The 20,581-nt window shown below is 40.1% G+C and overlaps 1 protein-coding gene across 1 annotated transcript in view; it reads left to right on the top strand.

Moving 5' to 3' along the window:
- UMPS (uridine monophosphate synthetase) overlaps positions 1–20,316 on the top strand; it is a 29,890-nt gene extending 9,574 nt beyond the window's left edge. The window contains exons 2-6 of the mRNA XM_037132150.2: positions 4,074–4,227; positions 5,993–6,664; positions 8,106–8,281; positions 9,792–9,906; positions 19,804–20,316. Of these exons, the coding sequence (XP_036988045.2) occupies positions 4,074–4,227; positions 5,993–6,664; positions 8,106–8,281; positions 9,792–9,906; positions 19,804–19,973 (1,287 nt within the window). The 3' untranslated portion in view covers positions 19,974–20,316. The remainder of the gene's footprint in view (positions 1–4,073; positions 4,228–5,992; positions 6,665–8,105; positions 8,282–9,791; positions 9,907–19,803) is intronic.
- Positions 20,317–20,581: the final 265 nt, after the last annotated feature.

Raw genomic sequence — 20,581 nt, 5'->3', positions numbered from 1 at the left:
TTTGCTACCAGAGACAGGCTTTGTCTTCTGCGGCTCGCATCCCAAAGGTCGTCTCTCGCCCTTAGCCACAAGGGGTCGAGATACAATTCCTAAAACCAGGCAGAGGAGTCTACAACAGGGAGGGAGAGAGCAACATCAGTGTGTGGTTGCCTCTCACGTGACTCCTTCTGGGGACCAGGCTCATACCCTGACTGGGAAAACTAGTGACCCTTTGGTTCGCAGGCTGGCAGTGAATCTGTTACAGGAAACAACTCAGCCACTTTCGGGTGTACAGAGTGGAAGTTTATTTTCACGTGTGCAGACCCAGAGGAGTCAGTCTCCAAATTCTGGGCCCTGATCAGTGGGGAACAATTGCTTATATAGGGTGAGGGGGCAGTCTGTCACTGACCATTACTTCTGGTGAGAAAGCAGGAAGCAGCTTACAGAAGCAAGAAAGCAGAACTGCTGATAAGAGTTAATAGGAAATTCTTTGTTCTTACTTCCTAGTTATTTAGTTACTTGCTCTCCCTGATCCTGTTGACTCAGCTCCGAGCCCCCTCCTGGGCAGGCTATTAGCCATTACATTCATCCTATTGATTCAGCAGCTAGCTCCCCTCCTGGGCAGGCCACTACAAATCCACTGAGCTTCATCATCCAGGCTTTTCTCTTCTTTAATTCTGCTATGCTGGGTAGAGTAATCTTGTTGTATGTCTTTGCTTTTTGTCATTTTAAACATTTTGTGTCAATTCCTTTGACCTGCAGTTTCTGTTGAGAAATCAGCATATAGTCTTATGGGAACTCCCATGTATGTAATTATCTGCTTTTCTGCTGGTACTTTTAAGATTTTCTCTTTAAGTCCTGACTGGGGTAGCTCAGTGGATTGAGCGCAGACTGCGAACCAAAGGGTCACTGGTTCAGTTCCCAGTTAGGACACATGCCTGGGTTGCAGGCCAGGTCCCCAGTGGAGGCCATGTGAGAGGCAACCACACATTGATGTTTCTCTCCTCTTTCTCCCTCCCTTCTCTCTCTAAAAATAAATAAATAAAATATTTTTTAAAAGATTAGTTTAGAAAAGATTTTCTAAGTTTTGGCATTTAATTATGGTGTGTCTTGGTGTGGGCCTCTTTACGTTAATCTTTTGGGGGGACTCTGTGCTTCCTGGACTATTATGTATATTTCCTTCACCAGGTTAGGGACATTTTCAGTCATTCTTCAAATAGGTTTTTTTTCTTCTGTTTTGTCCCTTTCTCTCTTCTGGGAACCTCGTGATGCAAATGTTGGTATGCTTAATGTTGTCCCAGAGGTCCCTTAAATTGTCATTTTTTAAAGTTCTGTTTTCTTTTGGCTGTTTCAACTGGATATTTTTCACTACCTTGTCTCCCAGGTTGCTGATTCAGTCTTCTACTGTATTTAATCTGCTGTTGAGTTCCTCTAACGTGTTCTTCATTTCTTACTGGTGATCTTTTATATTCGAGGTCTCTCTGTTGAAGTCTCACTGAGTTCATCTGTTCTCCTGCATTTATTGAGCATCTTTATTTACCAGTGTTTTAAACTGTTTATCAGATTGCTTGTCTCCATTTCCTTTAGTTCTTTTCATAGAGTTTTGTTTGTTCTTACTATTGGGACATTTTTTTTTTTTGTCTCTTCAGTTTGGCTGACCCTCTGTTTGTATATGTGTTAGGTAGATCTGCTGTTTCCTGGTCTTTGAAAGAGTGGCTTTATGTAGAAGGTATCCTGTGGGGCCAGTGCACAGTGCCCCCTGACCACCTGAGGCTGGTGCTCCAGGGGTGTTGCCTCTGGGGGGGGGGGTGTGCCTTCCTGTTGTAGCTGAGTCTCTGTTGTTGTTAGCACATCCGTGGGTGGAGTTGACCCTCAGGCTAACTGGCCAGGAGGGCCTGCTTTGACTACAGGCCGGCAAGCTCTGCTTTGACTACAGGGGCTCACACCAGGGAGCAAAAGGTGCTTTAGCAAGGCTCTGGTGCCAAGCATCAGATGTATTGGTTGAGAAGCTGCTTGGGAGGGCCTCTGGTACTTGTACATTTCAGCAATTTTTTGTGCTGGGTTTGAAGGCACTTGTGGGAGTCAAAGATGCTAGCCAAGGCTGGCTGCCACTTGTTCCAGGCTTGGGACCATTTGATGGGAGTTTGTGCTGGGCATGGGGCAGCTTAACTGGAACCATGCTGCAAGCCAAGCCTGGCCTCACTTATGCCAGGCTTGAGACCACATGGCAGGAGCTACAGTGTAAGCTGAAGCTGGTTGCTATTCATGGGGTTTGTGGACCTTCAGGCGAGTCTGCAGCACAAGGCTAGTGAGGCTGCTTTGGAAGAGGCTCCAGCTAGGTGAGCAGGTTGAGTGGGGCAGGGTCTCAGGGAGATGCCAGGGCAGGAGTTTGGTGTTAGCCAGGTTAATGAAGAGTGGCATTGTGTACCCATCCGTGCCACGACAGCTGGGTGTGAGGAAAGCTGAACAAAGGAATGATGTTCCTACCAGCACTTGCCGGTACAGAGAATTCTCCTGATCCCTGCTCCCCCAGCGCTCACCCTAAAGTTAGTCTGTTGAATTCCTCGGTATGACTCAGGCCCTTCTCAGGCTGCTGCCTCTGTATTGGAGCAAGTTTGTTTGTCCTTGAACCTTTTAAGATCAGTGTCTCAGTCTCCTTTATCCCTGGGACATAATCCCCATTGGTTTTCAAAACTAGATGTTGTGGGTACTCTTTTCTGGCTCAAGTACCCTGGGGCTGGGGAGCCAGGTGTGGGGCTTGGGCACTTTGCTCCTCAGCAGGGACCCCCATAGCCTAGCTGTTCCGTTTACTAATTTCTGCTCTGTGGATATGGGAACCTGCCCAGTCTGTGTTTCCATCCCTCCATCCCTCCTACCTGTCTCCATGTGGCTTCTTTATATCTGTAGTTTTAGAAATTCTGTTCATAGGTGGTTCTCAGTGATGGTTGTTCTATAAGCTATTTGCAATTTTCTGTGTTCATGGGAGAAGATAAATTCAGGGTTTATTTACTTGCCTTTGGAAATTTGATAGGGATTGCATTGAATTTGTAGGTTGTTTTAGTGGTATGAGCATTCTAACAATACAGTCCATGAGCACGGAATATCTTTCCATATTTATGTTCAGTTTCTTTCACGATTATCTTTCTCATGATTGTCTTTTCTTTTTTTAAGATTTTATTTATTTGTAGAGAGAGAAGGAAGAGAGAAAGAGAGAAACATTGATGTGTGAGAGATTTATTGATTGGTTGCCTCTCGCACACCCCCCTACTGGGCACCTAACCTGCAAGCCAGACAAGACATATGCCCTCACTGGGAATCGAACTGGTGACCTTTGGGTTCTCAGGTCAGCACTCAATCTTCTGAACCACACCAGCCAGGGCTCCTGATTGTCTTAAAGTTTTCAATGTACAGCTCTTTGACCTCCTTGGTTAAATTTGCTCCTGGGTATATATATATATATATATTTTTTTTTCTTTTTTTGATGAAATTGTAAATGGGATTGTTTTCCTTAATTTCTCTTATGAAACTTCATAACAACTGAAGACTTTCTTTCAGGAGGAAAATATAACTAGCAGGTGATAGAAAGGTTTAGATGCTGAAAGCATAATAGATTACCCAGGGAAGCTAGGAACCCTGGGGACCATCTGGAGTGTCTGCGGTCAACATCACAGCCTTCCCTTACATATCCTCTGTTGCCCTGAGAGCGGACCTTGAGTCTAGATGAGTTTTATTGTTGTGCTTTTACATTTGTAGATGGGTTCGTGCAGAGGGTGATTTAACAAAAAGCCACGTGTAGTTTTCTAATCAGGTTTGAGACCATTTTCCTCATGGGTCTGTTATTGTCCTTAATGTCATAGTGCCTTATTTATATACAATTTAAAATAGAGTAGTAGAATAATAATTAATAATAATAATAAATAGCAAGGAATGGAGTCGGCGGGCTGGCTTGTGGTAAGGGAGGCCTCTTCCTTTTAGGGTTTACAGCCCTATCCCTCACTTCCTAGATGGTGAATGTGTTTATTTTCTCAATTCAGTGAAAAAATAAATAAACAAAAGAGAATAATAATAGTTTATGTGTTTTTTTTTTTTTACAGGTTGCAGAACTTTTATTCCAAACTGCCCAAAATGAGGGGATCAGTTTTGACACTGTCTGTGGAGTACCTTACACAGCTTTACCATTGGCTACAGTTATCTGTTCAACGAACCAAATTCCAATGCTCATTAGAAGAAAAGAAACAAAGGATTATGGTAAAATAAAAGTAGTATAAGGATTGATATGTGACCTCATCCTGCTAGAATTTTTTCTTCTAGGTCCTGCTCTTTTACCAGTCACCTTGAATGTTTTTTATAGGCCCTTTAAGTTGTTGTGGCTTGTGGAATGTGTTCACTGTTGCCGTAAATAAATCATCTTCCTTTCATTTAGAGTCAAGGGGTGAAATGGCAATGAAAAGAGTGCTTTTTTGCACTATATCTATGAGACCCCACATTTTTACTAGCCCTTCCTTCCTCAGTAGAATATTCTAAGAGCACTTTGTCAGTATATTTATATTTAAATTGCATTAAGAGAAATACATGAATAAAATTACAGCAATATAAATGCCACGTAGAATTCTTAGTGGAGGTATTTTTTTTCGTGGGCCATGGCAGTAGGTTATCAGGTGGGTGTTTTAAATATGTGGGTTTGCTTTAAAACCAAATCAATCTAAAAATATTGGAACTGACTTGATATTTGATAATGAGGAAGTAATGGGGTTTTGTGTGTTTGCATTGTGTTGGTATGATAGTATTTCTGTTATATGTTTTTTCAAAGATTCTCTACCTCTTATGAATGCATTGAAAATTTTTATGATGAAATGATGATTCTGAGAACTGCTCCTAAAAACCATGTGGGGCGGGCAGGGGGTGGGGATGGGGGTGTAGCTAGAACAAGACTGACCACGAGTGGGTAACTGCTGAGTTCTGCAGTTAGGGGTGATGGTTGGTCTCCTTTGTCTGGTTTTGTTTCTTTTAAATGGTCTATATAAAAAGTAGCAAAAATGTTTTTGCTGCTTGGAGGTGCAGTATTTATGTTACTCACTGCTCATAGTGAAATTATTATTTCTGTTTTCTTACTATGTTTCTTCAAAAATACTTCTTGGGATGAGATTATTAATTTTAAATATGCCTGTAACTACTTGCAGTCTTGTGTTGTAGTCCAAGCTGATTCAGTTAAACTTGACAGTTCTTCAAGGGGGAGGAAAGGAGTTCAGAGGGAAGAGATGGGAAAGGGCAGAGATGGCACCTGTGGTAAAGCTCCAAAAGGGGCCAAAATATTCACCAGCTCTATTTCTGCCTCAAAATAAGGCAAATTTGGTAGTGGAAAATACAAAAATGTAGATCTAAAAATAAGTCTGTAAAGTCCACAGCCTGAGCTCCTTACATTTTTAGATCATCTGAAAATAGTTTATCTTGGGGGTTAGAATGGGAAAGCGCATTGTCACATTGCATTATGCAGTTTGTGTAGTTCATGAAGTTGTGGTGGTTGGTCTACCTGGTCGCTGAGTGTTTTCCCTCCTGAGTCTCTATGTGTGAAGGCCGACTTTGTGGCTGATCTTGAGTAATGAACTGATGTGTTGATGGAAAAAGGAATGAGTTCATTGAGGGTATTGTGTTGTTACTTATTTCATCACTTTCCTTGATCTAGGTGATCTTGCTCTAAGATATCTCATATTTGAAATTTTGAGCATAAACATGTTAAGTGGTTTTTATTTACATTGCAAAATAATTTGCTAGTTTTACTATAAATAATCTGTATGTGTAACTGACAATTTTTGGATACAGGGACACTGAATAAAAGAGTAATTATGGCACATTGAAGACTCATCAGAAATAAAATAGCTCCAAAGTAGATTATGAGAAAGTAAAATTTAGATCATCTACCTCTTCATAAACACATGCCAAACTTATTTTGTAAGCTATGTCTTGAGTTGAATGAAATATTAAGTTGGAATTAATATAATTCTTTCTTGTCCAGGTACTAAGCGTCTTGTAGAAGGGGCTATTAATCCAGGAGAAAACTGTTTGATCATTGAAGATGTCGTTACCAGTGGATCTAGTGTTTTGGAAACTGTTGAGGTTCTTAAAAAGGAGGGCCTACAGGTCACTGATGCCATCGTGCTGCTGGACAGAGAGCAAGGGGGCAAGGATAAGTTGCAGGTACATGGGATTCGTCTCCACTCAGTGTGTACATTGTCCAAAATGCTGGAGATTCTTGAGCAACAAGGAAAAATTGATGCTGAGATGGTTGAGAGAGTGAGGAGATTTATTCAGGAGAATGTTTTTGTGGCAGCTGATCCTAATGATTCTCACCCATCTATAAAGAAAGCACCCCAAGAACTCAGCTTTGGTGTACGGGCAGAGCTGCCCAGGATCCACCCAGTTGCATCGAAGCTTCTCAGACTTATGGAGAAGAAGGAGACCAATCTGTGTCTGTCTGCCGACATCTCCGAGTCCAGAGAGCTACTGCAGCTAGCAGATGCGTTAGGACCCAGCATCTGCATGCTCAAGACTCATGTAGACATTCTGAATGATTTTACTCTGGATGTGATGAAGGAGTTAACAACTTTGGCCAAACACCATGAGTTCTTAATATTTGAAGACCGGAAATTTGCAGATATAGGAAATACAGTAAAAAAGCAGTATGAAGGTAAGTAGTACAGTTGCCTCTCGCTTAACCGTGGTTCACTTACTGTGGCTTCACTGTATTGCGAGTTTTTAAACCTGTCCCCGTGAGGGACGACTGTACTTCACTGGTGAGTACCCATATAGAATTTTATATGTTGTTAAAATTACATAGGTTTAAGAGTACAGAAAGTGTTTTAAGAGCATATGAGGTGTATTTAAGAGTGTGGGAAAGGTTAATAAGAGAGGGGGAAAGGTTTATAGGATTGGTCAAAGGTAGTTCCCCTAAAGAAAATGGGTGTGCTGAGGCCAGAAGATGGGACATGGGCTCTAGGCCTGCGGAAATGGCAGAGGTTGTGTCCCTGGCAGAAAGTGAGTTCTAACATTTGAAAAATGAAAATTGCAGATACAGGAAACAATGAAAAGGTAGTATCGAGTTGTAGCATTTATTTTTAGCAGAAAAAGATTTGTTGATATACATTCTTTTAAAAAATTATCTTGAATAGGAACTCAAAGTAGAGCATATGTCAGTTGAAAAAATTGCTTAATTTCTTACCTGTTCTTCTTTGTAAATTTCTGCCATGGCGTACATAGCTAATGCTTTTTTCCACCTAATGCTACATTTTATCATGTAAATAACCCTTATAGGCATCTTTCAAGACAATTTCCTAAAGTAATGCATATGCATATTCTTAAGCTATTTCTTTACATTTGTCTAGAAATGGTTTTTGTATGTGCTTAAGATGTGTTTAGTTTAGTTTATTGACTAATATAAAAGTTATACAAATTTTCTATAGATTTACATATAATGTTTTCAGAAGTCAATTAGGGTTATTGCTGTCGGCCTTTAAAACAAACACAATTGCCTATTGAAATTTGAAGAACTAAAGAGACATTAAATAAGTGGAAGATTTGATCAATGGTAAAGTTGCTGCAAGGTCCCTGCAGAGTGAAAATTTGTCATCTTCAGAGGAATTTCAAAATGTTGATGTCTTTGACCTCCATAAACACCCATTTTCACTGGGGTCCATTTCTTCTTCCTTTTTTCATCTTTTTTCACATTTTCTTCTTTTTTTATTTAATCTTTATTGTATTTTTTTTACAGTACCTTTTAGTCTTCTTACACCTTCTGTCTCCACCCCACCCCATTTCTAAATGTGTAAATTTTATTGGTGGTCACAAGCTTCAGCCTATAAGGAAAAACAGTCTTAGCGTTGCTCGTAAACTAAGTGCAGAACCTTTGAGAGTTTTTTCTCATTATGATCACTTAACTAGCTACTAGATGGACAGATAAATTTTTTACACTTAGAACCATAGGTCCACCGAAACTCTAAAATTCTCAGAGTGTTTCACTGTTTCATTAAAGTGTTACTAGGACATTTCATATTGTAATTGGTCGGTTGGCAAAAAGCTAAAGGGTTTTATGTGAAATTTGACCAATGTGTTCCCCCTGCTCTTCTTCTTAGGTGGTGTCTTTAAAATAGCTTCCTGGGCGGATCTAGTAAATGCTCACGTGGTGCCGGGCTCGGGCGTTGTGAAGGGCCTGCAAGAGGTCGGCCGGCCTTTGCAGCGGGGGTGCCTGCTCATCGCAGAAATGAGCTCCGCTGGCTCCTTGGCCACTGGGAACTACACTGAAGCAGCCGTACGTGACACAGGGACTGGGCTGTTACACTGCATGTTTCAGAGGAAGAGAATATCTGAATGTGGGGTTTATGAAACCCTGCTAAAAAAATCAGCAGTTGTTAGTGTCACAGTATATTAATACTATTTGGCTAGAGTTCCCTGATAATTACTAGCATTTTATACCTTATAGTACACCTTGCAGTAGACAGAAGATTTGAATTGTACGTCCAAAAGAGAAACATTGAAACACAGATACTTAGTCAAATAAACATCAGCCAGTGGCTCACCGACCTTTAAGATAGCATTGTTTTCTCTCGTCTCATCTCACCACGGGGTGAAACTGAAGAGCTTCTTCCCAGCAGCTCAGGATCCCCCGAGCCCCACAGAGATGTGTTCTCGGGACAGCAGCCCACATGCAGTGGCGTTTTCTTTTTTAGTCTTTGGTATTGATTGGTATTATATGAGAAGACTCTTAACTAGGGGCTAGACACATTGCTTTCTCCAGTAACTCCCCCATTATTAAAAGCTGTCATAATACTGTGCATGTTAATATCCAGCACCCACACCTGCCTGCCAGAATAGAGAGAGGATAATTGGCTAGTTAAAAACTTTCATAGTTGGATAGTCACCTAGAAAGTTGGATAGATCACCTTGATAGATATTTTACTTTTAAAAGTAGCAGAAATTTTCATGGGAATTTATTTTTTCATATCATTTCAAGTACTGTCTGTGAAGATCTCACATGGTCCTAGGACCAGGTTTTAATCCCACCCCTGAATTGACTGTAAATGTCTGTGATTTCCCAACTCTCATAACAGAGGGCCCATGAGTCATTCTGGGAGTCCGGGTCTGGCCCAAGGACAAGATGTCGCTTTCTGGTGGGTAGTAGTAGTACTGGCAGCAAAAAGAGAACAGTGTAAGTCTCAAGGAAGAGCCAAATTAGGAAGCCAGGGAGACCTTCTCAAGAAACTCTATGAATGTGGGATAATGGTAAAGAAATTGTGGAGGCCTGTTATTGGCAAACATTAAAGAAGAGTGAAAGCGGTAGAGTTGAGGTTTCTTTAGCTCTTGGCCACATAACTGTTGTAGTATGGTGGTTATCCTTGAATATGGAGTATCCTGTATAGCTGGGCATTAATCTTCGATGTGGTTTTATGCCATTTAGAAGTGTATGCTAGAGTACTTTCCTCATACTTTTTGTAATTAGGTGGATCCTCAAGTATTATTACAAATAAGCAGTTTGTCCACAGCATCCAGACTGTGGACAAACGTAGTACAGGATTTTCAGTGTCTTTAGGGTGTGGTTAATTGGAAGAAGGGGAGAGATGGAGTTAATGGAACAAGTAGATAGATTCATATCTAAGATTACCCATTTTAGATACAGTGAGTTTAATGGGAAATGAGGAAAACACATCCATAAAACAGCAAAGTTTCTTACTAGTTAATAGAGTCAGTTTTTTACTTTACTTGTAGAACTATTCTTTGTGATTAACTACTTTTTGAAATCTGTCCTGTTACATTCTGTTTAGGTTCAAATGGCTGAGGAGCACTCTGAATTTGTGATGGGTTTTATTTCTGGATCCCGAGTAAGTATGAAACCAGAATTTCTTCACTTGACTCCAGGAGTCCAGTTAGAAGCTGGAGGTAGGTCTATCCACTGATCCTGCTTCTTCCAAAATGTTTCTTTACCCAAGTCAGCAAAGGCAAAATGAAATGTTGTGTGTTGTCGTAAAGTTGGTAAAAGAGAAAGCTTGTTTGTCTAGAACAATAATAAATGAGCCCTTTGGCCTGATGATATTGACCTAAGTATGCAAAATATTGGGTTGGCCAAAAAGTTCATTTGGTTTTTCCCATAACATGATTCTAGTAGCCCTGGCTGGTGTGGCTCAGTGGATTGAGTGCCAGCCTGTGAACCCAAAGGTCACCAGAGCCGTTCTCAGTCAGGGCTCACGCCTGGGTTGCAGGCCAGGTATGCAAGGGGGGCGTGCCTGGCCTGCAGGTAACTGGGGGCATTCGAGGGGTAACTGGTCTATGTGTCTCTTGCACATCAATGTTTCTTTACCTCTCTTTATCTCTTTCTTCCCCTCTCTATTAATAAATAAAATGTAAAAAAATAGATGGCTCTAGTAGCGCTCAGTTGTCTTTAACTTCATTCCAGACAATTCTGTTAAGATTGTATCGTCGCAGCTGTCATGTTAGCGTGCGTTTAAAAAAATCAAAGTTGGTGCATTTTTGTGTTACAGCCATTTTAATACTGAAGATGGAAGAAAATATGCAATATTTTTGGCATGTCATACTTCGTTTAATTTCAAGAGTGGTAAAAATGCAACTGAAACACATACAGAAAGACTCAGGCAGTGTATGAGAAGGTGCTGTGACTGATCACATGTGTCAAAAGTGGTTTGCGAAGTTTCCTGCTGGAGATTTCTCGCTGGACGATGCTCCAGTCAGGTAGACCAGATGAAGTTGATAGCGATCAAATTGAGACATTAATTGAGAACAATCAATGTTCTACCATGTGAGAGATAACCAACATACAACCTCCAAATAGATGAAGTTAATGGTGAAAACGAACAACGTGTCTTTTATTTTACAGGGGAAAAAAAATTAAAGGGACTTTTGGGCAGGCCAATAGCTTGCAGTCTAATTTTAGGATGCAAATTTAGAAAACTGCTTCTCATTGAAATGTCCCCAGATATTTTAGTTGTGTTTCCCAACTGACGTTCCGATTATGCTGCCAAGGAAGGTATCCATGCTCCAGGAAGAATGCACCAGGCTAAACAAAATCACAGGTTCGCTTCTTTGTTAGAGGACTTTGCAGAGCTCCAGTGTGGAGATACACGGTCTTTCATGACTCCCAGGTTTATCTGAATATGTTAACACTTTCAGCAGTCTAAGGAACACAGTTGCAGTGGCTAAAAACTGCGTATTTTTCACTGATAGACTCTAATCGGAGGAGTAATCGAAGTTGTAAAAGTATACACATTTAAATGTCCTTTGGGACTCAGTACAGCTGTTTCGGTTTTGAATGTGGAAGAAATGATGACTTGGAAAACTTGTTTTTCCTTAAAAGGCTGTTGTGCAAGAAACATTGCTTATGACGGCTATGGCAGTTTATTCTATCCTGCTTTCCATTTCTTTCCTTATTTATGGATTAGGTTAAGAAGTTGGAGATTGGAGCTCTGAACAGTAAGTAGGGTTCTTAGTTAGCAAACCTATTTAAAATGAAAACACGCTTGACTTTCAGGCAAGATGGAGGTGTAGGTAGATACACTTTGCTTCCTTGCACAACCAAAAAAGGGACAACGATGAATTTTAAAACAAAAAGCAACCAGAATTGCCAGATAATTAAGCTGTATGGAAGTCTGACAACCAAAGAGTTAAAGAAACATTCATTCAGACCAGTAGGAGGGGCAGTGACAGGCAGCTGGGAAGGACAGGATGCACTGCAAGGCAGCGGCTGGTGGACCTGGTGGCCCCACATTTGTGTGGGGATAAACCAGGAGGAACCACAGCGGGGGCATGTAAGGCAGACCACACACTCCAGGGTTGTAGCACAGGAAAAGAAAGCTGCAGAACTTCTGGCTGTATAAACCTGTGGGAATTGAGCCGGTGGGAAAAACACCCAGCCTCACAGGAGAGTTTGCTGGGGAGACCCACAGGGTCCTGGAATGTACACAAGCCCACCCACTCAGGAATCAGCACCAAAAGGGCCCAATTTTCTTGTGGGTAGCAGGGGACATGACTGAAGGCCGGCAGAGAGCTGAGCAAGCGGCACTGTTCCCTCTCTGACCCTTCCCCCACAGTGCCACCATGCAGTGACATGGGTTGCCTCGTCGTGGCAAATAAATAAGGCTGTGCTCCTTACAACATAACAGGTGTGCCAAGACAAAGCAACATGGCCCAAATGAACGAACAGATCGAAACTTCAGAAAAAGAACTCAGTGGTAAGGAGATAACCACTCTATCAGAAGCAGAGTTTAAAACATTGGTAATCAGGATGCTCACAGAAAATGGTTGAGTGTGGTCACAAAATAGAGGAAAAGGTGAAGGCTATGCAGAGTGCAATAATATACAGGGAACCAACAGTGAAGGGAAGGAAACCAGGACTCCAATCAATCATTTGGAGCAGAAGGAAGAAATAAACATTAAATGAGAACAGAATGAAGAAACAATTTTTTTTTAATGAGGAGAGGCTTAGGAACTTCCAGAACATTTTTAAATGTTCCAACATCCAAATTATAGGGGTGCCCAAAGGAGAATAGGAAGGGCAAGAATTTGAAAACTTAGTTTAAAAAATAATGAAAGAAAACTTTACCACTCTGGCAAAGGGAATTGACTTCCAGGAAGAATCCTAAAAGCAGCAAGAGAAAAGGAGATAGTTACCTACAAAGGAGTGCCCATAAGGCTATCAGCTGATTTCTCTAAAGAAACCTTGCCTGGCTGGTGTAGCTCAGAGGATTGAGCACGGGCCTGCGAACCAGACAATCGCGGTTCGATTCCCAGTCAGGGCACATGCCTGGGTTGCAGGCTGGTTCCCTGCAGGCCAGTTCCCAGCAGGGGACACACAAAAGGCAACCATACATTGATGTTTCTCTCCCTCTCTCCTTCCCTTCCCCCTCTAAAGATAAATAAATAAAATCTTTAAAAAAAAAAAAAAAGAAACCTTGCAGGCAAGAAGGGGGCCCTGGCTGGTGTAGCTCAGTGGATTGAGCACGGGCCTGTGATCCAAAACATCAAGGTTCGATTACCAGTCAGGGCACATGCCTGGGTTGCAGACCAGCTCCCAGCAGGGGATGTACGAGAAGCAACCATATATTGATATTTCTCTCCCTCTCTCCTTCCCTTCCCTTCTAAAGATAAATAAATAAAATAAATAAATAAATATTTTTTAAAAAGAAATCTTGCAGGCAAGAAGGGGCTGGAAAAAGTATTCAGAGTCATGAAAGGCAAGGACCTACATCCAAGATCACTGTATCCAGCAAAGCTATCATTTAGAATGGAAGGGCAGATAAAGTGCTTCCTAGACAAAGTCAAGTTAAAAGAGTTCATCATCACAAAGCCATTACAATATGAAGTGTCCAAGGGACTTATCTAATAAAAAAGATGATAAAAAATATGAACAGTAAAATGACAACAACTTCACAACTATCAACTGAACCTACAAAAAAACTAAGCAAACAACTACAGTAGGAACAAAATCACAGAAATAGAGATCACATGGAGGATTATCAGTGTGGAGGGAGCAGGGGATGATGGGGGGGAAAGGTACAGGGAATAAGAAGCATAAATGGTATGTGCAAAATAGAGGGAGGTTAAGAATAGTATAGGAAATGGAGAAGCCAAAGAACTTATATATACAACCCATGGACATGAACTAGAGGGGTAGGCATACTGGAGGGAGGTGTGGTACAGAGTGGAAGGGAATAAAGGGGAGAGAAAATGGGACAACTGTAATAGTACAATCAATATATTAAGTAAAATATGTGTTTTTTTTAAATAAAGCACTTAATGCTCATTACCCCTCAGATGAGTTTGTCAGGTTGATACTCTGATCTTCTCTTTACACTGAAAAGCTCAGAAGGTAACTTTAAAATATTAAGAGAATTATGCTAGTCATTCTTGTGTAACTCATACTCACCTCTCCTCCATACCACTCTTTCCCCAGCCTGACTTGTTTCTCTCTCCAGAGATAATCATGTAACTAGTGTGACGTGTATCCTTGCAGACCTTTGGCTTTGCATGTACTCACACATGCACATAGAGTTTGGAGAATGCTTTGTATCTGCACCTTTCTTATATTTCCACATGTAGTGTGACCTTTTTCCAACTGCACCGTTTTCCTAGTTAGGATTGGGCCATAATGTTGAACTGTTCCCATGTTGATGCATTGGGAGTGGTAACAAACAGTGAACATCCTTGTATATATTTTTGTACATGTAGAGTATTTCCAGAATAGTCTTCTAGGCTAGAAGCTCCCCAAGGATGAGAGTTCTTTCTGAAGATTACTTACCCTGCAGCACAGTACCCCTTGCCACATAAGTGTTCTGTAAATATTAACACAAATGTTGACGGAATGGACACTGGGCTTTTTAGGAACAGGTGAAAGAGTTGTATTTCTGTAACTGGCATTACGACACAAAACATCAACATTGCGGGTATGTGTTTGGTAAACCTTGGTTCTCTTTGCAAATTCAAATACTAGAGCTAGTAGATACCATTAACCGTGAAGGAGCTAATTATTTTATGTAAACAGTATAACCACACTTAAGGAAAGTACTATCTTTTGGGGAATTTGTTTCTAATTAAGTACTTTAAACAAAAAACATTATGTAGAGTTAGTTAATCAGAAATAAAACCAATGAAAATTCAGATAAACTAATGAATGACAGATGTACCCCCAAGGTTATGGAATATCGGAGATCTGTTATTCAAATTTCACATTACCGATTGTGTACACTATAGAGTAGGCCTTGGCAGAATGACTGTCCTCTGGAAGGGTTTGTAATAGCTGCCTCAGTAATCAATTTTTGACCTTCTTAAAAACTCCACATTTGTGCTTAACATTTTATGAGTCAGCTTTGGGTTTCTGGTTTTAGTAGCCATGTGTCTTTGAACAGGTCACTTTAGTCTCATTTTCTTGATCTTATAAAATGGGGATAATAATGTTAACCTCAAAGGGTCACTGAGGCTTAAGTGAGATAATGTGTTTACAGCACTTAACCCAGGCTCTTGACACAGAGTGATTACAGGCACCCTGTCCTTCTCAACTGTCAATGTTCATTGTAAGCCCCAGAATACTTTTGATTAGATAGTACAGTTAGGATGTAGGCTTTTGAGGATGTTTCGGTCATTTTGGATTTGAGAGAAAATAAGCCATTTAACACAAGGCTTCTAGGACAACAATTTGAAAAGGACAAAAGTAAGTTTCTGGTTGAAGATGGCAGTGTCATTAAGTCCTGAACTTACCTCCTCTCATGGACAAAGTCTTATAGCTACATATGGAACAGTTTCCTCTGGAATAAACAAAACTAAAGGCTAGCTAAGCAAGGACTACACATCTGGCAAATAAGAAAAATACCACCTAAGTTAGTAGGAGAGGCTGGAGCACTGTCTTACCATAAACCTCCCCCTGGCACGGCAGTCCACGATTGGGGGGGAACTCAAGGCACAGAGCTTTTCCCTGAGAAGTGAAGGGTTTGAACTGTGCGTTCAGGCACCCTAGCTTTTAAGACCTACACCTGAGAGATGAACCCCCAAAACATCCAGCTTTAACACTAAAGGGCTTGTGTCCACAAGACTAGTGATCTGAGGAATGGCTCTTAAAGAGCTTACCCATTCAGACTCACCTGCCCCAGGGCCTTGCTTAGGCAGCTGATGGTACCCAGACATTAAGTAAAACAGGCTTGTTTGCTAATTTAAAGTGTTGACCTGAAGGGAAGGCATCTAATTTAACACACATTTAAGAGCTCACCATTGTATTCTCTAGGGACAGAGACTAGTGGGAACCATCTCTCTATTTTTTTAACACTAGGACTTTAATACCCTGCTTACATCATGGATAGATCACCTAGACAGAAAATAAATAAGGAAACACAGGCTTCACTTAAATGACATGTTAGTTACAACAGGTACATCCAAACATTGCATCCAAAAGCAACAGAATACTCATTCTTCTGAAGTGCACATGGAACACTCTGGGATAGATCATGTTAAGCCACAAAATAAGACCTAATACATTCAAGAGGATTGAAATCATATCAAGCATCTTTTCTGACCATAGTGGTATGAAATTAGAAATCAATTATAAAAAGAAAATTGAAAAATTCACAAATATGTGGTCATTAAATGACGTGCTACCTGAACAGACCATGAGACAGAAGAAATCAAAACACAAAAACCTTGAGATGAAAATGGAAATACAACATGTCATTTATAACGTACAGCAAAAACAGTTCTAAGAGGGAAATTGAGAGTGATAAATTTCTATTTAAGAAACAAAAGTCTCAAAACATTGCAGCTGAAGGAACTAGAAAAAGAACACATGAAACCCAGAGTTAATGGAAGGAAATAACAATCACAGCAGAAATAAATAGAATGGAGACTAAAAAGACAATAGAAAAAAAATCAATGAAACTAAGAGCTGGCTTTTGAAAAGATACAAACCTTTAGCTAAACTCGCCAAGAGAAAAAGAGGACTCAAAATCAGAAATGAAAGAGATGTTTCAACTGATACCACAGAACTACAAAGGATCATAAGACACTACTATGAACAACTGTATGCCAATAAAATTGACAACCTGTAAGAAATGGATAAATTTCTAGAAATGTAAACCAGCCAAGACTGACTCATGAAGAAATAGAAGCTCTGAATACACTGATTACTAGTAAGGAGATTGAGTCACTAATCAACAAAATTCCCAGCAAACAAAAATCCAGGACCAGACAGCTTCACTGGTAAATTCTAACATTCAAAGGATTAATACCAATCCTTCTTTCTCAATCTCTTCCAAGCATAGAAGAAGATGGAATGCTTTCAGACTCATTTTACCAGACCAGCATTACCCTGATAACAGCCAGGTAAGGACACCATGAAGAAAGAAAATTCAATATCCTAATGAACATACATGGAGAAAATCCTCAACAAAATATTACCACACTGAATTAAAAAATACACTAAAATACTCATATACCATGACTAAGCAAGATAAATTATAGAGATCCAAAGATTGTTTAAATCTACAAATCAGTGTGACATATCACATTAACAAAGTGAAGGATAAAAATCATGTGGTCATCGCAGTAGATGGAGAAAAAATTGATAAGATTCAATATCTATTCATGATAAAGACTCAACAAAGTGAACCCAGGGGAACTACCTCAGCATAATTAAGGCCATTAATGACAGACCCCCAGCTAACATCCTGCCCGGTGGTGCAAAGCTCTGAAGGCTTTTTCTCTCAGATCAGGAACAAAATAAGCTGCCCACTCTCACCACTTGTACTCAACATACTACTGGAAGCCTTAGCTAGAAAAACTAGTCAAGGAAAAGAAACAAAAGACATCCAAATTGTAAAGGTAGAAATAAAATTGTTACTGTTTGCAGGGGAAATGTATTATATATAGAAAATCCAAAAAACTCCACTAAAAAACTTGTAATTAATAAACTAATCCAGTAAATTTGCTGGATACAAAGTCAATATGCAAAAATCTGCATTTCTGAATACTAATAACAAACTATCAAAAGAAATTAAGAAAATGATTTCATATACAGTTTCATCAAAAATAATAAAATACCCAGCAATAAATTTAACCAAGGAGGTGAAAGACCTATACACTGAAAACTATGAGATAGCAATGGAGGAAATTGAAGACACAAATATTTGAAAAGATGTTCTGTGCTCATAGATTTGAAGAGTTATTAAAATGCTCACACTACCCAAAGCAATCTACAGTCAGTACAATCCCTATGAAAATTCCAATGGCATTTTTCATAGAAATAGAGTAAACCATCCTAAAGTTTGTATGAACCACAAAAGGCCTTGATAGCCAAAGCAACCTTGAGAAAGAGCAACAAAGCTGGAGGCATCCCACTTCCTGACTTCATATTACATTACAAAGCTATAGTATTCAAAACAGTATTGTATTGGCATAAAAACAGACATACAGATGAATGGAACAGAACAGTGTCCAGAAGTAAACCCACATACATGGTCAATTTATGACAAAGGAACCTAGAATCTTCAATGAAATGTTGGAAAAACTGGATAGCCATGAGCAAAAGAATGAAACGGGATCAGTATCTTACCATACACAAAAATTAACTCAAAATGGATGAAAGACTTGAATGTAAGACCTGAAACCATAAAACTCTTAGAAGACATAGGTGGTAAGCTCCTTGACATTGCTTGGTGATAATTTCTTTTTTTTTGATTTGACATCAAAGGCAAAAATAAAGTGGGACCACATTAAACAAAAAGGTTTTGCACAGCAAAGGTGATCATTGAAATGAAGGGGCAACCCACTGAATGGGAGAGACTATTTGCAAATTATCTGATAAAGGGTTAATATTTAAAATATATAAACTCAGTAACAAACAGTTGGACTTAAAAATGGGCAGATCTGAAAAGACCATTTTCCAAAGAATACATACATATGGCCAGCAAGGACATGAAAAGATGCTCAGCATCGTGAATCATTAGGGGAATGCAAATCAAAACCAGTGAGATGTCACCTCATACCTGCTGGAATGGCTGTTATCTAAAGGTAAGAAAGGTACTCCCAGCTGTTGATGGGAGTATGTACATGTATAGCTACATACGGTTTATGGGACAGTATGAACAAGTTCCTCAAGAAATTTAAAAAAAACTTGACATGCGATCCAGCAATTCCGACCTAACTTGAAATGCACCCCTGTGTGTCGTGCACCATTATTTATGATACTCAAGATATGGAAACAACTTAAGTATTTGTTGATGGATAAATGGATAAAACTTGTTTTATGGTATATATATTACTCAACCATAAAAAAGAATGAAATCTTGCTGTTTGAAACAACATGGATGGACCTCAAGGGCATTATGCTAAATCTAATTCATAAGCTCACTGATACACAGGGAGCAGACTGGTGTCTGCCAGAGCTGGGGGTGGGTAGGGGGGCAGATGGGCGAAGGCACTTAAAAGGCACAGACTTATGGTGATAAAGTCAGTCACGAGGATGCAATGTACAGCAAGGCTACCGGAGTCAGTGATACTGTATCACATATTTGAAAGTTGCTAAGAGTAAATCTTAAAAAATTCTCATCACAAAAGAAATGTTTGTAATCATGCAAGGTGATGGGTGTTAGGTAGACATTGTGATCAGTTTGCAGTGTATACAAATACTGAATCATTTTGTTGTATACCCGGAGCTAATGCTATATGTCAGTTATACCTCAATAAAAATACATTAAAAGAATGAAAACGACAAAATGAAGGATTAGGCTTTGTATACAGGGTGGGGCAAAAGCAGGTTTATGGTTGTTGAGTACATGAAACAGTTTATCTGTGTATTATTATTTACTGACTGTTGTGTTATTTTCCATACGAACAACTGTGAACCCGCTTTGGCCCACTGTGTATAGTCTGAGCACCTCACAGGCTGTGGCAGAAATGTTCACGTGTGTGATCGTGGTCCAGTTAAATGCCTTGTGAGGATTTCGCCAGTAGTGTCACTGATTGAGGTGTGTACTAAAATTGTCTTACATTTAAGGCTGATTTTAAATTTTTTTCCTTTTTTAATTTTCTTTAAAAAAATACTGTTAAAAGTACAAATGCTCCACAGCTGGACATTGAAAGGGAGTTGGCCAGCTCCCTTCTGCCCGGCGGAGGGCTCTGGCGTCCGGAGTCTGTCTCTTCGCCTGCATTTACTGGCTGTGCAGAGGAGCATGGAGAGCAAGAGCACAGTTGTGTTTAAAGCTGGTTAGATACTTTTCAGGAAAGGCATGCGGCAGGTTTTCTCATGTTTTGTGTTGTTAAATGGTAACTTTTGTGTTTTTGCAGGTGATAATCTTGGCCAACAGTACAGTAGCCCACAAGAAGTTATTGGCAAACGGGGCTCTGACATCATCATTGTAGGCCGGGGCATACTGGCATCAGCTAATCGTCTGGAAGCAGCTGAGATGTACAGAAAAGCTGCCTGGGAAGCTTACTTGAGTAGACTTGGCAATTGAGTATCTCAGATATATTTTCGTGAAGGTTTGAAGACCCACTGTATCCTAAGAAGCATTGGCTGGAAATAGCAAGCTGCCTTCAATACTGTTTGGGTTCTTCCATCAGAATGGCTTCTAAAGTTACCACAGTGTTTAGGAAATATTGAATGGTTGTAATCACTGCCTTATTGCTGTAGTTAGTTCATTTTTAAGCATTCTTTCAGTGAGACTGATGGCTATGCAATTACAGTCCTGTGTTAAAATCTTCCACATAATAGGGTCCCCCACTGTCTGTAGATCAGAGTTCTTGATTGTTTTAATTTCCATGACACAAAAATTTTAGGAAATACAGAGTATAACATTTCTTGTGTCCTTTATTCTGTGTTTAGTGTGATACCTAAATAATACTAAAATATCAGCTGGTCCAGGCATCCAAATGGTGCAGGTTCGCAGAACGGCCGTTGCTCCCTCAGCAGAGGCCGGGAGTGAGCAGTGAGCCTCTGAGCCCTTGTCGGGCTCTCCTCCGACAGAGGGTCCGGCCTCCATTCTTCCCTGAGCAGCAGCAGCGGGCCTGTGCTGAAATCCAGTCACAGCTTCTTTTTTCCTTATTTGGATTACAAATGGATGAG

Source organism: Artibeus jamaicensis, unplaced genomic scaffold (genome assembly GCF_021234435.1).
Source record: "Artibeus jamaicensis isolate MK-2021 breed Jamaican fruit bat unplaced genomic scaffold, CSHL_Jam_final contig_793, whole genome shotgun sequence".
In the NCBI taxonomy this organism is placed as follows: Eukaryota; Metazoa; Chordata; class Mammalia; order Chiroptera; family Phyllostomidae; genus Artibeus; species Artibeus jamaicensis.
Note: the sequence above shows the minus strand (reverse complement) of the source record. Positions and strands in the feature narration are given on the sequence as shown.